The sequence below is a fragment of the Antechinus flavipes genome, chromosome 3 (assembly GCF_016432865.1).
Source record: "Antechinus flavipes isolate AdamAnt ecotype Samford, QLD, Australia chromosome 3, AdamAnt_v2, whole genome shotgun sequence".
Classification (NCBI taxonomy): Eukaryota; Metazoa; Chordata; class Mammalia; order Dasyuromorphia; family Dasyuridae; genus Antechinus; species Antechinus flavipes.
The window spans coordinates 83,076,845-83,095,167 of record NC_067400.1 but is presented as its reverse complement, the minus strand read 5'-3'; the positions used below and the strand labels follow the sequence as shown (position 1 = coordinate 83,095,167).

The window sequence follows — 18,323 nt, the reverse complement described above, 5'->3', positions numbered from 1 at the left end:
CAAAACCACTTTATTTTGTAGTTTTTATAAAGGTTTCAATGGACACTAATTAAACAGGTCTTAGCCATCATCAGCAATACCAATTGGTATAAAAGCTGGAAAGTAAATATGATTCTAGTTACCTGCTGTATCAGTAGTAAGTAACATAGTAACTTGGGAGATTAAAAACAGTCATTCTAGCCAAAACATCCTTTCTAGTGATGGTCAAAAAGAGACAAAATCACTTTATTTTGTAGTTTTTATAAAGGTTTCAATGGATACTAATTAAACAAGTCTTAGCCATCATCAGCAATACCCAATTGGTATAAAAGCTGGAAAGTAAATACAATTCTAGTTACCTGCTGTATCAGTAGTAACATAGTAACTTGGGAGATTAAAAACAGTCATTCTAGCCAAAACATCCTTTCTAGTGATGGTCAAAGGAGGACAAAACCACTTTATTTTGTAGTTTTTATAAAGGGTTCAATGGACACTAATTAAACAGGTCTTAGCCATCATCAGCAATACCCAATTGGTATAAAAGCTGGAAAGTAAATACAATTCTAGTTACCTGCTGTATCAGTAGTAAGTAACATAGTAACTTGGGGGATTAAAAACAGTCATTCTAGCCAAAACATCCTTTCTAGTGATGGTCAAAGGGGGACAAAACCACTTTATTTTGTAGTTTTTATAAAGGTTTCAATGGACACTAATTAAACAGGTCTTAACCATCATCAACAATACCCAATTGGTATAAAAGCTGGAAAATAAATATGATTCTAGTCACCTGTTGTATCAGTAGTAAATAGCATAGTAACTTGGGAGATTAAAAACAGTCATTTAACCAAAACATCCTTTCTATTGATGGTCAAAGGGGAAAGGACAAAGTTTGAGCCACTAAATAAGTTTAAGCCAACCTACAAATGATAGCATGGAGTAATCAAAGAAGACTCTCACAGCAACCCTAGGAGGTAGACATTATCCCCATTTTATCGTTGAAAAAACTAAGATAAACAGACATGAAACAACTTGGCCCAGAATCACTCATATAAATGTCTAAGGCCAGATTTGAATCAGTTCCTTCTGATCCCAGGCCCAGTACTCTATACCACTTAGTTGCCTAAGATAGCCACTGAAGTTTTTTCAGCTCTGAAATCTTGTGATTCTTTTTATTTGATTTATATTTAACTTGAAATCTATAAAAACCCTCATAAGATTTTTTCCACATAAACTATTGATAATTTTTTCTCAGTGTTCCAAAGTGCATTTGTACTAGTGTTTTTCTTTTTAAACCAAGTAAGGAATCTTTCATGTCTTAAATTTATTTTTATGTAATTTGACCCATCACATTAACCTGGCAAAACATTTGCATCTAGATTCTATCATCTTGTATTAGCTATCTCGTCTAATTTCATACTATTTGCAAATTAGAAAAAAAATTTGGTTTGATTTTTTTCAGTCATGTCAGATTCTTTGTTACCCTATTTGGGATTTTCTTAGCAAAGATACCAGAGGAATTTGCCATTTCTCTCTCTAGCTCATTTTATAGAAAAGGAAACTGAGGCAAATAGTGACTTGTACAGGGTCACACAACTAGCAAATGTCTGAAGCCAGATTGAACTCAGGAAGATGAGTCTTCCTGACTCACAATCCAGCACTCTACTATACTACCTGGCTGCCCTTAGAAAAATAGATCATCTATGATCTTATCCAAATTATTAATAAGAATGTTGAACAGAATAGAAGAAGAAAATCCTCTAGTATATAATGCATTATAAATTTCCTTGAGGGTTATTATTAAATCACAAAATCATGGATTTAGAGCTTGAAAGAAACTTAGCAGCCATTGAATCCAGCCCACTCATTTTCTATTAATGTCCATGCTTTCAAACATAATTTTTTTTAAGTGCATGCTAAGGGACTCCCTGATTACACCCTAACTTTCTTTTAGTACCCTAAGATGTTGTGTATCTAAGACTGATGACTTGAATTCACTGAGGACAATCATCTCTTCATTTATCTTGGGTTTCAACTTCCCATTAAGTATTTTCATTCTTCACATTGACAATTCAGACTGGAGTTTTGATTTCATATGTACTACATTTCTAATTTTCTTTATAATTTCTATTGAACATTCATTCCTAGGCTAAGATTCTGAGTGTTCTCTCCAAAAATGATGGTTTCTTTCTGATAGCTCCATTGCTAAGTTTTTCTAATTTGTCATTTTCTAGGGGCATAGAATTAGAGGGACTGAATGAATGACCCAAGAATGTTCCAGCTGACCCAAGGTTGCCTTTGACTATAAGAGCTCAGTTGATTAGCTTTTTTCCTTTTTTCTTCCCTTTTTGTCACGTATATTTACCTACCCATCCATCTCACACCCCCTTACTACTTCCTGGGTTCTTTGAGATAGAAGGTCCTCCTTCATTAGTGAGATTGTTAGTAAAACATAAGCTTTTCTTCAGGAGCTATTCTCTGAACACCTTTTCCTTTAACACATGCACATAGGGGTTATATGTGGAGTCATTTCTGTGTGCTAATGTCAATCAAAATGTTCCATTCTTTCTAAGAGGGAGCCCCCCAAACAGTTCTCCAATCCTGAATAATAAAAATAGCTAAATTCACATCATGCTTTATAGTCTGAAATGTGTTTTTCTTTTATTATCTCATTTTAATTCTCATGTGAAGTGTTATAACTACTACTGGTTTTAGTTGGCCAATAGATCCTAGGTCAAGCCCCATCTGGTCATTGTTTGGGTCCTCACTGACTCAGATTGAATGTAAATAACAGTCATTTCAAGAAATCCTGAGGCTCGTCCCCTCCAGATTCATTTATTTATTTATATAGATTTAGTGGGGGGGGAATAGTTAAAGTAATTCTTTGTCTTATTTGTTACCCAGCCTTAATCATTGAATGGGTGCAGCCTCAGTCAGACTGATGTAGACCTGAGCTTAAAAAAGCCAAGGTCTCCACTGTATCCAGGGCCATCTCCAGTTGTCTTGATCTATATCTTGCCAATGGGTCCAGAAGACTCTGGAAGGGAAAGTGTGGCAGGTAATCTTGCCCAACCTTCTCTCACTTAAATCCAATTCACTTGCATGTTATGGCATCCCTTCCATAATGTCCTAGTCCTCTTCAAGGAGGAAGGACAAATATTAATAACAAAATTACAATTACTACTGCTGCTGCTTCTGTACTACCATGACCACTATTTTATAGATAAAGAAATTGAAACTGAGAGAACTCAAGAGATTTGTGCAGGATAGCAACACTACTAAGTTTTTAAGATAGGATATAAACTCAAGTTTTTCTGACTCCAAATTCATAACTATTCATCAGTCCTCCTTATGTGGGTATATCTTTCCAGTTTTAGAGGGGAAATAATAGGGAGAGCTTTGAGTCAGGAAAATGTGGATTTAAATTCTATTTCTGATACTTATTAACTCTGTGATCTGAACTAAACACTCCTCTTCATGTCTCAGGCAATTTCCTAGGGCTAATTAATTATTCAAATCATAAATAACTTGAGTTCCCCATGATAATAGAATTTTTTCATATTAGTGTCCTATTTTGTTTTGTTGGTTTGTTATTTTTTTCCTCATGGGGGGGGGGGGTTCATTTTTTTTTTTTGCTTTTATTTGCCAGGAACAAACCATTCAGGTATAATAACCTGATTGGTTTGGTTTTGTTTTAGTGTCTTATTTTGAGTGTCAAGAATACCCAGCTCCTTAATAGAACTTGTGGGAAATTAACCCTATAAATGGGAATAGCCAGGACCTCTTAGATGTGCAATGAATCTCCAAATATTTGAGAAGTCTTGGAAGCATTTTCTTAGCAAAGTAGAGAATCTTTTATTTCACCTTTATGAAATTTAATGAGGTCCCCCAATGGAGAAACCCCAAGAGTACCCAGCTTAGAGAGGGATACTTCATGATGAGGCACATTCCCAAGAATATCTAGAAGCTAAACATAACAAAAGCAGCAATTTGGCTGAAAATCTAAAGCTATTTCCAAAGTATCTGGATCTGAAAGAAAAAAAGGCAAACATTGAGAGATCAGAATTTGTCTAAAATTAATTTTTTTAATTAAGAAAACCAAAAAAATAGTAAAATATTTATTTAAGTTCTTCCTCATCTCTATTATACATCCATACACTCTCACACACACTTCATTGTCCTTGGGTTTCTTTCCATCTTAATTCCATCAAACAAAGCCCATCTTAACTCCCTATAGCATTTACCTCTCTTACATGAATTTGAAATATCTATGAATATATATAAAGAATGCTTATTATTCCAATTCTGATAATTGTATGAGCAATATAATAATCTGTGTGAGCAAGTCACTGAATTGGTTCATGAATATGTGCACATTGATAAAACATTGTAGATGGACACTAAACTGGACCTTGAAATGAACCAAAGGAAAAGGACAGAATAAAGTGCCCCTAGGAAATTGTACAGTGTTCTGTATGTGATCTTTCACTGTTTTGCTTAGTTTTGCTGAACTGGGACTTTTTTCTCTTTTTTATTCTACATCATACAACATTGATCTTTGATAGAAAGCAAAGGGATGGACATATTGGGAAATATGAATGATGTAAAATCAAAAAATGTCATTAAATTTTATTTTTTAAAGACTACGCAAAAGAAAGATAAAATGTATTCAGTGTTTTCATGACTTTAAGCTTCTCCCCAAACAAAAACTTATTGAGATGACTCTTGACTCTACAACTGTGAATCATGGAATACTTCAATCTCTGAAAAATCAAAATGTGGGTCATCCAAAGGGCAATGGAAAGAAAGACACATGGTGAACTGCAGTATATTATCATTGACAAATTGCACACAGGAAGTTGGGTAAAAGATATCCTCAAAGAGCCATATGACCAGAAAAGGAGGTGGCCAGTCACAGAGTGAGAGTAAGGATAAGAGATGAATAGCCTTTGTGCTATATTAGTATCCTTACAATGTTAAGAGAATTAGAAGGCACCTCCCCCAGCACATTGGGTGGTCTCGTTGTGAAGGATTTATAGAAAGACATGGACAAAAGTTGCATAGGATGAAAAGATTTAAGTGGGTTAAAATCCAAACCTTGGAGAAGACCCTACATCTATGAAATCACCAAATCATGAAATAACAAAGTATATTTTATTTCTCCAATTAAAATACAAACTTATTGAGGGCAGAGACCAGGTCTTACACACATCTTTATACTTCATATCATCTATTACTATGTATTGTATCTGAGGTATACTTCAATAGACCCGTGTCCTCCACATTGTAAGTATTTGCTCTAATGGTACAGATTGCAATTCATCCATACCTTATCATCTATAATTTTTAATAAGCCCTCCCATAAATCCCTTATAGAGAAATAAGCCCTCCCATAAATCCCTTATAGAGACTCTGCCTAATGTGTTGAAGGGATTCTTTCAGGTCTTTTAAATTTAATTTACTTACCTTATATCCAATTGTAAATTTCTTCAGTCAAATCTTCTATGTCATTTATTGCATATGAGTCAAAATTGATAATGTTGTACCATAGCCTAGTTAGGTCTATCATGTGTCTCTCCATAATCCTTTCAATGACTCACAAATTTGATTTTTCAGTTTCACAGCTTTCCATTATTTATATCCATCTAGCATTACTGGCAGTATATTGGCATTAAAGGGATGTCTATTTGTCTCAGGGAGCAGCTTGGGATTGTTAAAAGCACCGCACAGTTTTTCAAATGCAATCCAGCTTGCTCTAGTTCTTTATTTACTTCTGGCTCCAGTTCATCATCCATCTGTGGTGTTTGTCCAAAATATATGTACTGAGGGACTCACTCAGTAGTAGGATGCCTATTTAATTGCATTCACAGTGGGAATAATCTATGTTCTTCAGCCACCAGTTTTTATTTTGTATATTGTTAGTCTAATCTCCTTTGGGTGGCCATGGATCTCACATAAGAGGTCCCATAGCATTCTCGGGAGAGAAGAGGAGATACAATCAGCACAAGATCTAAGGAATCCCTCAAAACACATTGCTCCCATAATTTTATCAATATAGAGAATTTCCTCTATTAGATCAGTAACTCATTTAACTTCACAGAATTTTGGAGATCAAGGAACCTTACTACCATCCAGTGAAACTCATACTTAAGGAATCACCACCATAACATGGCTTCCAATGATTATTTAGCCTTTTCTTGAAGACTTCCCATGATGGGGAGCCTGTTGCCTCGATAAGTAGCCCATTCCTTTTAAAAGGCTCTAATTGTTAGGATGCTTTTCCTAATTAATCAAACTTATATTTGCCTTTTTTTATCATCTACCCACTGCACCTGGTTCCATTCTCGGATTACAAGCAGAGCAAGTCTAATGCTTCTTCCCACATTTGAACGTACATGAGGAACAGTGCAATAGAAAGTGTGATGGATTTGGACTCAGAGGTCCTGGCTTCAAATCCTAGCTGTTTCTTACCACAGTATGATCTTGATCAACTCAATAAGTTTCTTTGGGTTTGAGTTTCTACTTCTATAAAGTGAGAGGATTGGACTAGATATTTAAAGCTCCCTCCTAATTTTAAAATCTATAATTTTATGAGCACAGCTATTATGATACCCATAAGTCTTCTCTTTTCTATACTCCACACCCCTAATTCCTCATAAGGAAGACTCTTTACCATCCTGGTTTCCCTGCTTGGTACACTCCCCAGTTCATCAACATCCTTCCTAAACTGACTTCCATGAAGGGTTACCTATAGCATTGAGAAATTGTTACCTGCTTAGAGTCATACAACATGCATGTGTCAAAAGCTAAATTTGAACTCATTTTCCTAATTTCATTTTCTCTCTGACTGTAAAATGAGACTCCTTACCTCCCAGCTTTATTGGGAAGCCCCATGGTGTAACAGCTGTGAAAGTGCCCTATAAGGTCTAAGGCATTGAAGAAATGGAAAGTATTATCATTACTAATTGATATTCTGAGCTCTACATGGCAGAAGGCACATCATCCTTTGAAGACAGGGGTTCAGTGGCACTCAGAGGGGACCTGTAGCTTTGGAACAAATAGCAACCTGTTTGCTATTAATATCTAGTCATTTTAGTCCTTTTTTGGGAAGCTGACCAACTTCATCATGCTTCCTGAACCAGAAATCCTCTATTCAGAGGACTTTTCTATCTCCCTTTTCCCTCACAGTCGAGAGGATTCATTTGATATTTTCCCCCCAAGTATCCAGTCACTTCTAATTGGGACAAGATAGCAATTAAAGACGTCAAAGAGACAGACTTTGCTCAGCAATTTGCACAGGGACCACAGATTCATTCTTTACGTGGCATACACAGCTGGTCTCTGCCGAGCCAAATCCCCCTAAGAATCAGCAAAAAACAAAACACACACACACACACACACACACACACACACACACACTCTCACAAGTGTCACATTCTCTTCCAATTGCCATTAATACAATATGATTGTTCTCAGTCTTGGGGGTTCCAAGGGAAGTGGTTGAACTTCCATACAGACAACTGTGGTAAATAAATTTGAAAAGAAAACCTGATAGTGGATTTCTTGGGAGATGTGAAGCAAAGGGCGCGACTGGAAGCCATGAATTGTTTGTGTAACCCTCCAACAGCCTCTGCCCCCAACACATACTGAGCTTTCCCTTTCATGATTGTTTTAGTCTCGTTTTCCCTTTCAACCAGGATCACTCAATTCTTTGAGGGAAAATTAACATTCATTATGCAATTTATCTCTCCCCTTTTAATCCAGAATGTCAGTCTCCAAGGTCCATGCTCAATAATTAATGTCTGTTCTCATTTTCCATTCTCAAGAGCATCTATTCTTGAACTGTAAGGTCAACAATTAACACTAATTATGGCTTTTTTTCTCTCTACAATGCTATTTCCCAGAATCCCAACTTACCCTGTTTATCCTAAGTTATCTGGATGCATGTATATACATGTGGGCCCGCTGGTACTTAGAATCATTAAGTAAAACTCTTCTTCAAGCCCCACCACAGTTAACAAATCAATCAAACCCAAGTATTTTTTTCTGGCCTATTCACTAGTATATTTATTATTAGTACTGAAATGACAAAAGGAAGGAGTATTTGTAAACAAATTTGGCTGGAAGATTCACAATTGAACATGAATATAGAATTTGATGATATAAAGGAACTTAGAATCTTTCATTTATCATGGGTTCATACTATGTGAATGCAAGTCTTATTTCTCTTCCATCCCTTACCTCCACCCCACTCCCTAAGTACCACCACCACCACTAGAATGTAAGCTCCTTCAGGGCAAAAATTTTCTTTTTTTTTAACCTGGTACCCTCAGTGCTTCAAATGATTGTTTATTTTTTAATAGGACTTGTGATTTCTTTGGCATAGGGAACTCCCATTAAAGAAAACTTCCTCCCTCCCAGATCAGCAATTATTCTATAACTTTAGAATAGACTTTAGAGAGACTGACTTGGAGGTATAGGATGAGAACACAGGAATTCTCTAACTACAATACCATGCTGCCTTTCAATGCTTAATAAATACTTCAATGATTTAAGGATTAATAAATATTTATTGAATTAAATTAATACTTTGAATTGAAATCCTTAAATGTAAAAAACCTTATAGAGCATTTAATTCAATCCCTTTATTTTACATTGAAGAAACTGAGGTACAAAGACCTTTCAGTAAATGATCTCCCTAAGGATACTCAAGTAGTAGAGAAAGGATCCTGAACCCAGGAGATTTGATTTAAACTCTCTTTCCACATTACCATACTGACTGTAGGGATTGCACTAGATAAGGTTCTTTCTAACTCCTACTTTGTCTCTATCCCATATCATTCATTTAAGTTTCCTTTTAAAAATATTCAAACCATCTTTTTTCAACCAAGAATCAATTTGTTGAACTCCTTATTGTTCCCTTGTGAATCAATGAACAAGCCTTAATTAAATACCTATTATATTCCAAGTACAAGTCCGATATTTAAAATTTTAATATTCTGTCAATGAAAATAAATACATATACATAAATGTATGTATCATACAGTACATGTGTGTACACATATAAATACATATACATACACAGGCACATATTATCTACATCTATATATTTATATCTAGATTGTTAAATAGTAGACACCTATAGAGGATTTTTTTTCAATCTATTTTATTTACATCAGATTATCTTCAGTTCTTAAAATATCTGGCTCGAGTCTTTATCTGAAAATGAGACTGGTAGGAGAGAGAATGGGCAGCTAGGTGATATACTGGACAGAAGCTTGGAGAATGCTCATCTTCCTGAGTTCAAATCCGACTTCAGACACTTACCAGCTGTGTGATCCTGGCTAAATTTCACTTATTTCTGTTTGCTTCAATTTCCTGGAGGAGGAAATGGCAAACCACTCCAGTGTTTTTATCAAGAAAACCCCAAACAGAGTCATGAAGAATCATACAAGACTGAATAACAAGGAAAAACAATAATTCTCACTCAAGACATTTAGGTTAGAAAGGGGCAGGGTTGGGGGAGAGGAGCTTTGAAAAAACCTGGCTGTCTTTTTGGCTAGAATTGGATAACCAGTGTAATATTCCAATTCCCCCATGACTCTGCTTTTCCAGCTCCAGTATTTGGACTGCAACTAGAGACTATGGACACCACATGCTTGTCTATCATCCACAATGAGGCCGCTGCTGCTCATGTTGCTGCCTCATGCAACATCTGCTGTTCAAATTTGTGTTATCTACTCAGATTTTATGTCAGGAATTAACTGTTTAGTGCTCTTTTCTTAATGAAAGCTTTTAACTCCAGGTTTTTACATTCCTAATATTTTAGTTTTTCCTTTCTGGGGCATCATTAAACCAGTGACCTAGAAAAGGTTATTCTCTATGACAGCATCTACAAGTTTTCCAAATGATCTAATTCACTTCTGGATTTAAGAATCAGTATTTCTGTCTACAATTACTGTCCTCCCTTAAAAAAAATCTTATAGATTTTTTTTCACTTAACCAGCATATATTGTTTTCTCCTTCCCACCTCCCTACTACAGTGGGAAAAAGGAAAAAAAGAAAAACAAAACCCACATAAAAATAAATTCCTATATTGGCCATGTTTAAAAATCTATATCTTATTCGGCCTATTTAATCCATCACCTCTCTGTGAGATGAATAACATTCTTCATCATCAATTCTCTAGAATCATAGTTGGTTATCACATTAATCAAAGTTCTTAAGTCTTCCAAAGATGTTCATTTTATGATGTTGTTGCTTCCTTGTCTTTGTTCACTTCATTCTGAGATATAACATGGAGTATGCCCAGATTTGTCTGGACCATCCCTTCAATTCTTTCTAAATAGAATACTGTAGTCATAGTATTCTATTACATTCATGTATTAATATTTATTATTAATAACAACCAAACTAATAATTGGTTCAGTCACTCCCCTTTTTGTGTGTGCATGAAAATTTTACCAATGCATATTGAAATTATAATTTAATATATCTTACTTTCTTTCTAGCTCATCAATTTGGAGATTCAAATACCTATATTGGTGAAGAGTGCTCAAGTGATAAAGTCAGGAAAGGTAAGGTTTTCCCCTCCTCCACTGAAAACATACATTTGTGTTATCTACAAGTTATTTAACTCATTTCTAAGAACGTTTTATACATAATTTTATTTTCAACTAAGCTTTCCTTTTTATCCCACCCTTATAGGAATAAAAAGGGAAAAGAATACACTTGTAACAAAAATATAAGGATAAATAAAACAAATTCCTGCTTTGGCCATGTCCAAAAATGTATTTCTTACTGCAATTCATTTAAAAAAAAGGAGAATAGGTAATAGAGTATTCATTTTCAATTCTTTAGTAAGAATCATGATCATATTAATCAGAGTTCTCAAGCCTTTCAATGTTGTGTGACTTTACAATGTTGTTGTATAAATTCTTCCCCTTAATTCGACTTCTTTTGTTCAATTATAGCTCCAACTCATGCCTAAATTGTATAAGTTTTATTATAGCTCCATAAGTTCTAGAAGTTGCCCACTGAGATCCATGTTATTATCTAGGCAACAGACATTCTTCATCCATTTTTCCTATACTGAAAATCAAGCCCATCTCTGGCAAGTGGTTACAGATCTCTTCCAGGAGCTTCTTGGAACAATCAATACAATATTATCTAAGAACCATCTTCAGTCATCCTGATCTATATCTAGCCACTGGACTCAGATGGCTCCAGAGAAGAAAGTGAGGCAGGTGATTTTGTACAACCCTGCCTCACTTAAAACCAATTAACTTGCATGTTATAGCATCACCTCCCTGATGTCATGGGTGACTTTGAGAATGAAAGACAAACAACAATATTATCTATATGTAGGATCATTATAAAGACTCCCTCCTCAATTTGAACTCCACCCTGGATTTCCTCCATCACAGCAGTGAATACCTCTGGCAAACATACCTCTACCTACTTTATTACTTGTTCAATATTTATGATAAAAGATTCATTGAACAGGGTTATTTTCATAGTTAGATCTTTTAAGGAATTATGAATGATTTTTGAGCCATCTACTGCAAGACATCATCTTGGAAAAGTGTTTCATCCTCCTAAATCAAAATCAACAAAAAATAAGCATAATGGAATCTTAGATTTTCTACATCTTTCAATTATAAAATAATGGATGGTTGAATTTTGATCACAAAATCCAGTGTTCACTACTGAATATCCTCATCAAGGGTCAGTCAGGCAGTCAACAAGTATTTATTAAATGCCAGGCATTGCTCTAAATTGAAGATAAAAATTTGGTAACATATATTTACAGTAAATCTAGCCATCATGGTTCCATGAACTTTTCCAACTCCATTCAGCATCAGGTGAGAAGTAGGGAGTAGGAGAAGTAGATGGTGTTTAAAACTTGTTCTCTCTTCAACTGCCTCTCTCAGTGGTTGACCACATCTTCTGCATTAACAGAATCTTTAAAAAACTAAACCTATCTATGCACACAGAGACTGGATTAAGTCTTGGAAGAATGGCCACTAATTAGAGGTATTAGGCTCTTTCTTATATTCTTTGGGTTTTTTAATATTCCTAACACAGAGATTGGAGGAAAATTACTTAAAACTTTAGTTTGTTTCAGTCTAAGTTCTCTCTAAAGGGGAGAAGAAAAAGGTATTCAATATACAAATGTAAATAAGGCTGGGACAGCTATTTATTTCCTTTATACTGAAGAAATACTTAACACAAGGATTCACAGGCATGTATTGATATAAGTTTAAAACAGCAGTATATCTTATATCTGATGTTATACTTCCTCAGGAATTGAGATTTCAACATCTAAACTTGAAGTAGATTGAAGGATTTTTTTTTCAAAAGGCATATTACATTTCACCTCAGCTCTGCACTATCTTAAGTAATTCCCTCCAAGTCCATGTCGTTAGTAAGTCAAGCCATAGTTTGGGCTTGCTAATGGTAATCTTCACCACGAAGCACTGTATTCAACATAGAAAGGGCATCTCTCATCATATAGCAAGCATTAACTGGGGGTTCAGGATTTCAATGCATGAGGCTTAAAAACTAGACATCTTTCTCAAGATCTATATTCAGTCATCTGTAATAAGCTAAAAAAAGAAAACCCACATATATAAAACAGAGAAGTAACCAGAGACTTCCCTTGCTGAATTCCTGTTCGAGATGCTAAATAGAAGTAATTTACCATGCTGATGGTATAGAGGAGAATATCCCTTCTTTGTACCTCATGGGGAGATAGAAGATCTGCTTGGTGACCAATATGGTGATTATATCATCATCTCAAAGCACTGAGGACCACATTTTCTTAGAAGTTATTAATAGATATTCAAGAATGTCCTTATGCATGCTACGTGGTATATAAATACATAGAAATACACTGGGTCATTTTTCCCATTCTGTTATGACTACAATAGCTGATACTACCTTCTAGATTTACTTTTCAGACATTAGTTATCTTTCCCAAGTCATCTTTTCTTCTTCTTTTTCTCCCACTTTTCTCTAATTCTCTATCCTTCTAGAAGTTTTGGCTTTGCTTCATGTGAATTATGTATTCTATCATTCCTCATTTGAAAATGAATCTATGCTCTTGGGTCTCATAATTTATCCAACTGAAAATTTCACTGAGTCCAGTTCTCAAAATCCTGGGAGATGATTGTGTCCAACAAGCTTAGACCAAGATGTCTGGGATCTTCTAAACTCACATTGCCTCCTACATTTGCAGTGTATTATTAGAGCCCCCAAATCATTCCAACTGGCTATATATGCTCATCCACCCTCAGACTCTCTTGACAATTATATCCCGGCTAACACCACTGGTCTCTGCTTCTCTAATCATATCAGCTTGATTGGAAGGTTCTTCCTGTGTTTTATGTTCTGTTACTCCCCCAATTCAAGTTAAAAACTCCATTAATAAGCTTCCCCTCTTCCAATTTAAGCTTGGTAATGGGCCATTTACATTCAAATGTCACTATAAAAAATAATTTATTAACTTTTGAGAGAAGTTCTTGTTCCCAAGACATAGCCAAACCCTTGAGACTGGGGCTTGCTATAGTCTAAGAAAACAAAAATTGAGTAAAAAGATGTTTTATTCCAATTTGGAAGAAAAAAGTATCTCCTTCAGATTTACTAGACATTGCCATATTTAAATTCAGGCTGACTGCTTTTTTCTAGATGGTTCCTTTGAGATCCTTTGAAAGAATTCCCTAGGGCTTGAATCTGGCCCTGAGATTTTTTTCAGGTCTAAGAACTATTTACATAGAGCCCCATCTTCCCCTCCCTATCAAAGAAGTTTCCAAGTGAAAATGCCTAGTGTAGGCAGGATCTTAAATCTTGTCCCAAAAATTTGATAATGACTAGTATATAAAATGGCTATCTTGGGTCTTGGTCTCCTGGGCTAAACAAGTAGAGACTTGAGATTTATTATTCCAGGACAAACACTCTATAGGTCATTGGCTTCTTGAGTCACAGCATATAAAATAAAGTATTTTTAGAAGTCTTCCTCTTGAGGAAAACCCAAAGAGGCTATGCAGAAGGATGAGGGTTGTCCTTCCTTTTATGGTTAACTTTTCACTGGAAAGAACTTTTAAAAATTATCTGCATTTGCATTTTTCCCTTTTTCATGTATGACAAAAGAAACCAAAGTCAGAAAGTCACTTTAAAAAAAAAAAAGAAGAAGAAGATTTGAATGATATTTGAATTTACCAAACTAACATTAAAAAAAAAAAATAGAAAAGGCCAGGATATGTTGAGCACTTTCTAAATCTCAGGTTAAGTTATCTCTGACTCAATTCTATTATTGATCACTGTTGAGAAGCCCAGTAAATGAGTGAGAGAGAGAGATGTGGGGACAGGAATTGCCAGCACCTGACCTTGTTGCAATTTCTTATACAATGGATGCTCCTGATTCTCACGGGGTAAAGCTTGGAGACCTTGGGCTCTGGAAACAGATCAGCCTTGAACCCTCGTTAAGATGTTTTTGTGAAAGCTTGGGACTGTGGCTCTGTCTTCTTTGCCACCCACTGTTATAACTTTGGAGCCTGCCTGTCTGAGCATTTTTTCCCAGGCCCTGACAAAGATCTGGGAAGGAGTCAGATATCTTACCTCACCTGATAAGTAGACCCCTTGGTGCTACATCTCCATATTGACAAACTGATTGAGGTTAGGGGTGGAGGAGAAGGGAAGTCTTCCCATCCTGGGAAGAAAAAAAAACATAACAGAAGGATAAAAAATCAGAATGAAATTTAGTTAAGCTTCCTTTAGAGAAACCAAGCTTTGGACATAAAGCACATTTGGTGAAGGATTTGTATTCCAGGACATTTCAGAATCTGTCTTCTGAACTACTAATCTCTTCTTCTATCCTGCTTTTCAAGTTTTGAGTGTTTGATGAAGGATTCCATGCTCTGGAAAAAGAAGAAAAGGGAGTTTTGGGATGAGATTCTAAACAAGGGTCATCACTGAAGCTGACAGATTATCGAGCAAGAATGCTATCTCTGAGCTAAAAGCCTGCGGTCCAATTAATGCTAGGACCTGTGAGTCTGCCTTCGTAGATGAGATGGTGGGCAGCCAGTTATAGAGTGGGTTCACGGTTTATCTCTTGAGCAATAGGAATGCTCACCACTGAAAAGCAAGGCTTCTCCTATTTTTAGGCATAAGTTCATGTCATCCAGTTCCTAATCTGTGAGCGTGTACATCCATCCCTATACCTCACAAAGGAATGGGCCCTGCCTCCACAAGCCTTGCCCCAGTGAATTGGCAAATGGAGTTAGTTTCTTTGGCTTTGATAATAGTGCTAGAGATTGCCCTGCTGTTCAGAAGGGATGTTTGACCAATCCATTGCTTTATCTCTAAGGAATGTGGTTTCAGTTAAGAGTCTCCCCTCTCTGACAACTTAGACCTTTAGTGAACTGCCAGGGTCACATAGCCAAGAGACGTCGACATCCTAAGTGATTTTTCAGCTTCATGTCTAAAATGTTGTTTACATTTCTTGAACCATGGGTGATAGAATCCTTCTGCTTGTGCTAACAAGCATTTCCCCTATTTTTTAGAATTCGTAAGTTTTATGTCAAGGCTATCAATGAAGCTTTCCAAGCTACAGAGAGGGGACACAAGTCTCCAGGCTGAATCTGTCTGAAGAATAAACCATGGCCAACTAACTGTTGTATGGCAAGATGAAATGGGGTAACTACAAGAAGGGCAGGAAGAGAGAAATGCTTTCAAGATGTACTGACTCCCATTTTCAAACAGCCTATGGTCGGTGGTCCTCAGTTTTCTCATCTATAAAGTAAAGGGGGTGAAGTAGATAGATTTTGAGGTCGATGGTCCTCAGTTTTCTCATCTATAAAGTGAAGGGGGTGAACTAGATAGATTTTGAGGTTCCTTTCAACTTTAAATGGATGATCCTGTCATCCTGTGATTTCATAATATGGATAGCTAAGAGACAACAGAAGTAATGGATTGGACATGAGGAGTAAGGGATGGGGAAACCATTCCAAAGTAAAGTCTTCACTTCAACAAATATTCCAGGTTACAGTGACCTAAACAATGAGAGCCCCAACAAACAATTACGGTGGAACTCAAAGGGAGAATTTCACAAGTACAGAATGTAAGAAAGACATTAGATAACAATCACTATCAGTGTTCTCATCTTCAGAGATGAAGGACAGTAATAGATAAAAAGACAAAAATAGATATAATGACCAAGTTACATAACTCAAGTGAAGAGCATTTGCTTAGTGTGTCTGCTTCTCAAACAAATTGGTATCTCTGCATTTGTTGATCCAGATATGTTTCTCTTCACTAAATGCATTGGATCCTTCTCTTATCTGAATCCCCACAGCTCCCTTTGCTGTACCTCAGGGATTAATGATTTCACTAGCATGGTTACTCCCCACCAATGTAAACTGCAATTCAACAAGGCATTGATTCAAAAGCACTATGGTAGGTGTTGGGAATACATATAGAAAAAAATAAGAAAAAAAAATCCCACCTGCCTTTAAGAAGTCTATATTCTATTGTAATCTCTCCTTACTTTGGTACACAGACTTAGAAGTGGTTGTGACCCCTTCCCCCCCAAAAAAAATTAACCTTCAGGGAATTGTTTCTTCTCAATGGTTCATTAACACCTCAAACTCAAAATGGGCAAAATGAAACTCTTTGTCTTCTCCCAAAATTTCACCCCCTTCACCATTCTCCTGATCACCCAGATTTGTAATCTGAGAGACATCTTTGACTTTGATCTCTTTCTAACCCTATCCATAGTCAATCAGTTGATATTTTTTTATCAATTATATCTTGTGGTTCATGTATGCCAAGCCAGTTTCTCCTTAAAAGTACAGAGAAATTGTCCTTAAGTAGTCCGGTGATTTGATAGCTTCCTGATCACCTGGGCTTTAAAAGGCCCAGGCAATTTCCCATTTTTAAGGTTTGTCAAAATTCCCAATAGTATTCAAGTTAGCATAACTTTCTATCAACACACTGTTAGATATAGGAGCAGATGTTAGCTCTCCCCAACTGAATAAGTGCTGTATTTTTACTGAACTTCCTTTTTTAAAAAAATAGTTGTTTGAGTTTTAATTCTCATTTCCTTCCACTTCTCCCCATTTACCGAAAACTCAAGCAAAATTATATCAATTATACATATAAACTCATGCAAAAATATTTCTATATTAGCTATATTGCCAGCCGCACCAAAAAAAAAAAAAAAAAAAAACAAGAACATAATAATAAAGCAAGAAAATTATATACTTCAGTTTTCACTCAGAATTTATTGATTCTCTCTGGAGGTAGCATTTTTTTTATCATGAGATCTTTGAAATTGTCTTGGATCTTTGCACTGATCAGTGTAGCCAAATCTTTCACAATTATCATTGCAACATTTCTGTTACTGTGCACAATGATCTCCAGTTTCTTCTCAATTCACTTTGTATCAGTTCATATAGATCTCTCCATGCTTTTTTTTTTCTGAAGCTATCCTCCTGATCATTTCTTACAGCATAATAGTACTTCATCACAATCATATGTCACAACTTGTCCCCAATCCCTCCTGGGGCTGCTGTCCAGAGCTGTTTGTGGACAGTAGAATTGCAAGTTAGTTCTAGCTCTACCCAGTGCCAGAAAAAGGTCCTCTGTAATCTGTTTCTGACCATTTGGTCAATCCCTTTACCATCTCTGGGCTGAGAGCTCCAAAAGTTGCTGCTGCTGGATTAGCCACCTCCAAGGTCCACCATTGGTGCTGTCGCCACATACTGAACAAGCACCCCCTCCAGTGTCAAAACTCTTCTGCAGACGTCGTAAGTTGTTTTAGGTTAGAAAAAAATCTCACCCTGGACTTTTGTTGGTTTTGCAGCTTCAAGATCGATTTGAGGAGCATTTTTAAAGTTGGAGAGAACTGTTGAAAGAGTTTAGTTGGGTTGCTACTTATACTTAGCCATCTTTATTCCACTCCCCTCTATCTATCCTTTTTAATGTTAAATAAATTTCTTTTTATTAAATGTTATTTGGCCCATGAATATTTCACTGAATTATAGGCCCGAGTACTGAATTTTTATTCTAACTTCCAAAACTATGTGACCTATGTCACTTTCCTGCTCAAAAACATTAGTGGCTCCTTATTTCTATAGAATAAAATACTAAAATTTTAGTCTAACTTCCAAAACAGTCCACAATCTAACTCCCATCTATCTTTTTAATCAACTTTCATATAACTCTCCTTTGCATACTCTTTGGTCAAACCAAACTGGACTAATGACCATTCTCCAAACAATACTCCATCTTTTTACACAAATTATTCCCTATTTCCAAACCTACTCTCTTTATACTCTCTCTAAAAA

The 18,323-nt window shown here is 35.9% G+C and overlaps 1 protein-coding gene across 1 annotated transcript in view; it reads left to right on the top strand.

Moving 5' to 3' along the window:
• Window positions 1–18,323, top strand: part of KIAA2012 (KIAA2012 ortholog) — a 160,144-nt gene that overhangs the window by 63,218 nt on the left and 78,603 nt on the right. Inside the window, 1 exon segment of the mRNA XM_051990518.1 lies at window positions 10,488–10,553. Within this exon segment, the coding sequence (XP_051846478.1) occupies window positions 10,488–10,553 (66 nt within the window).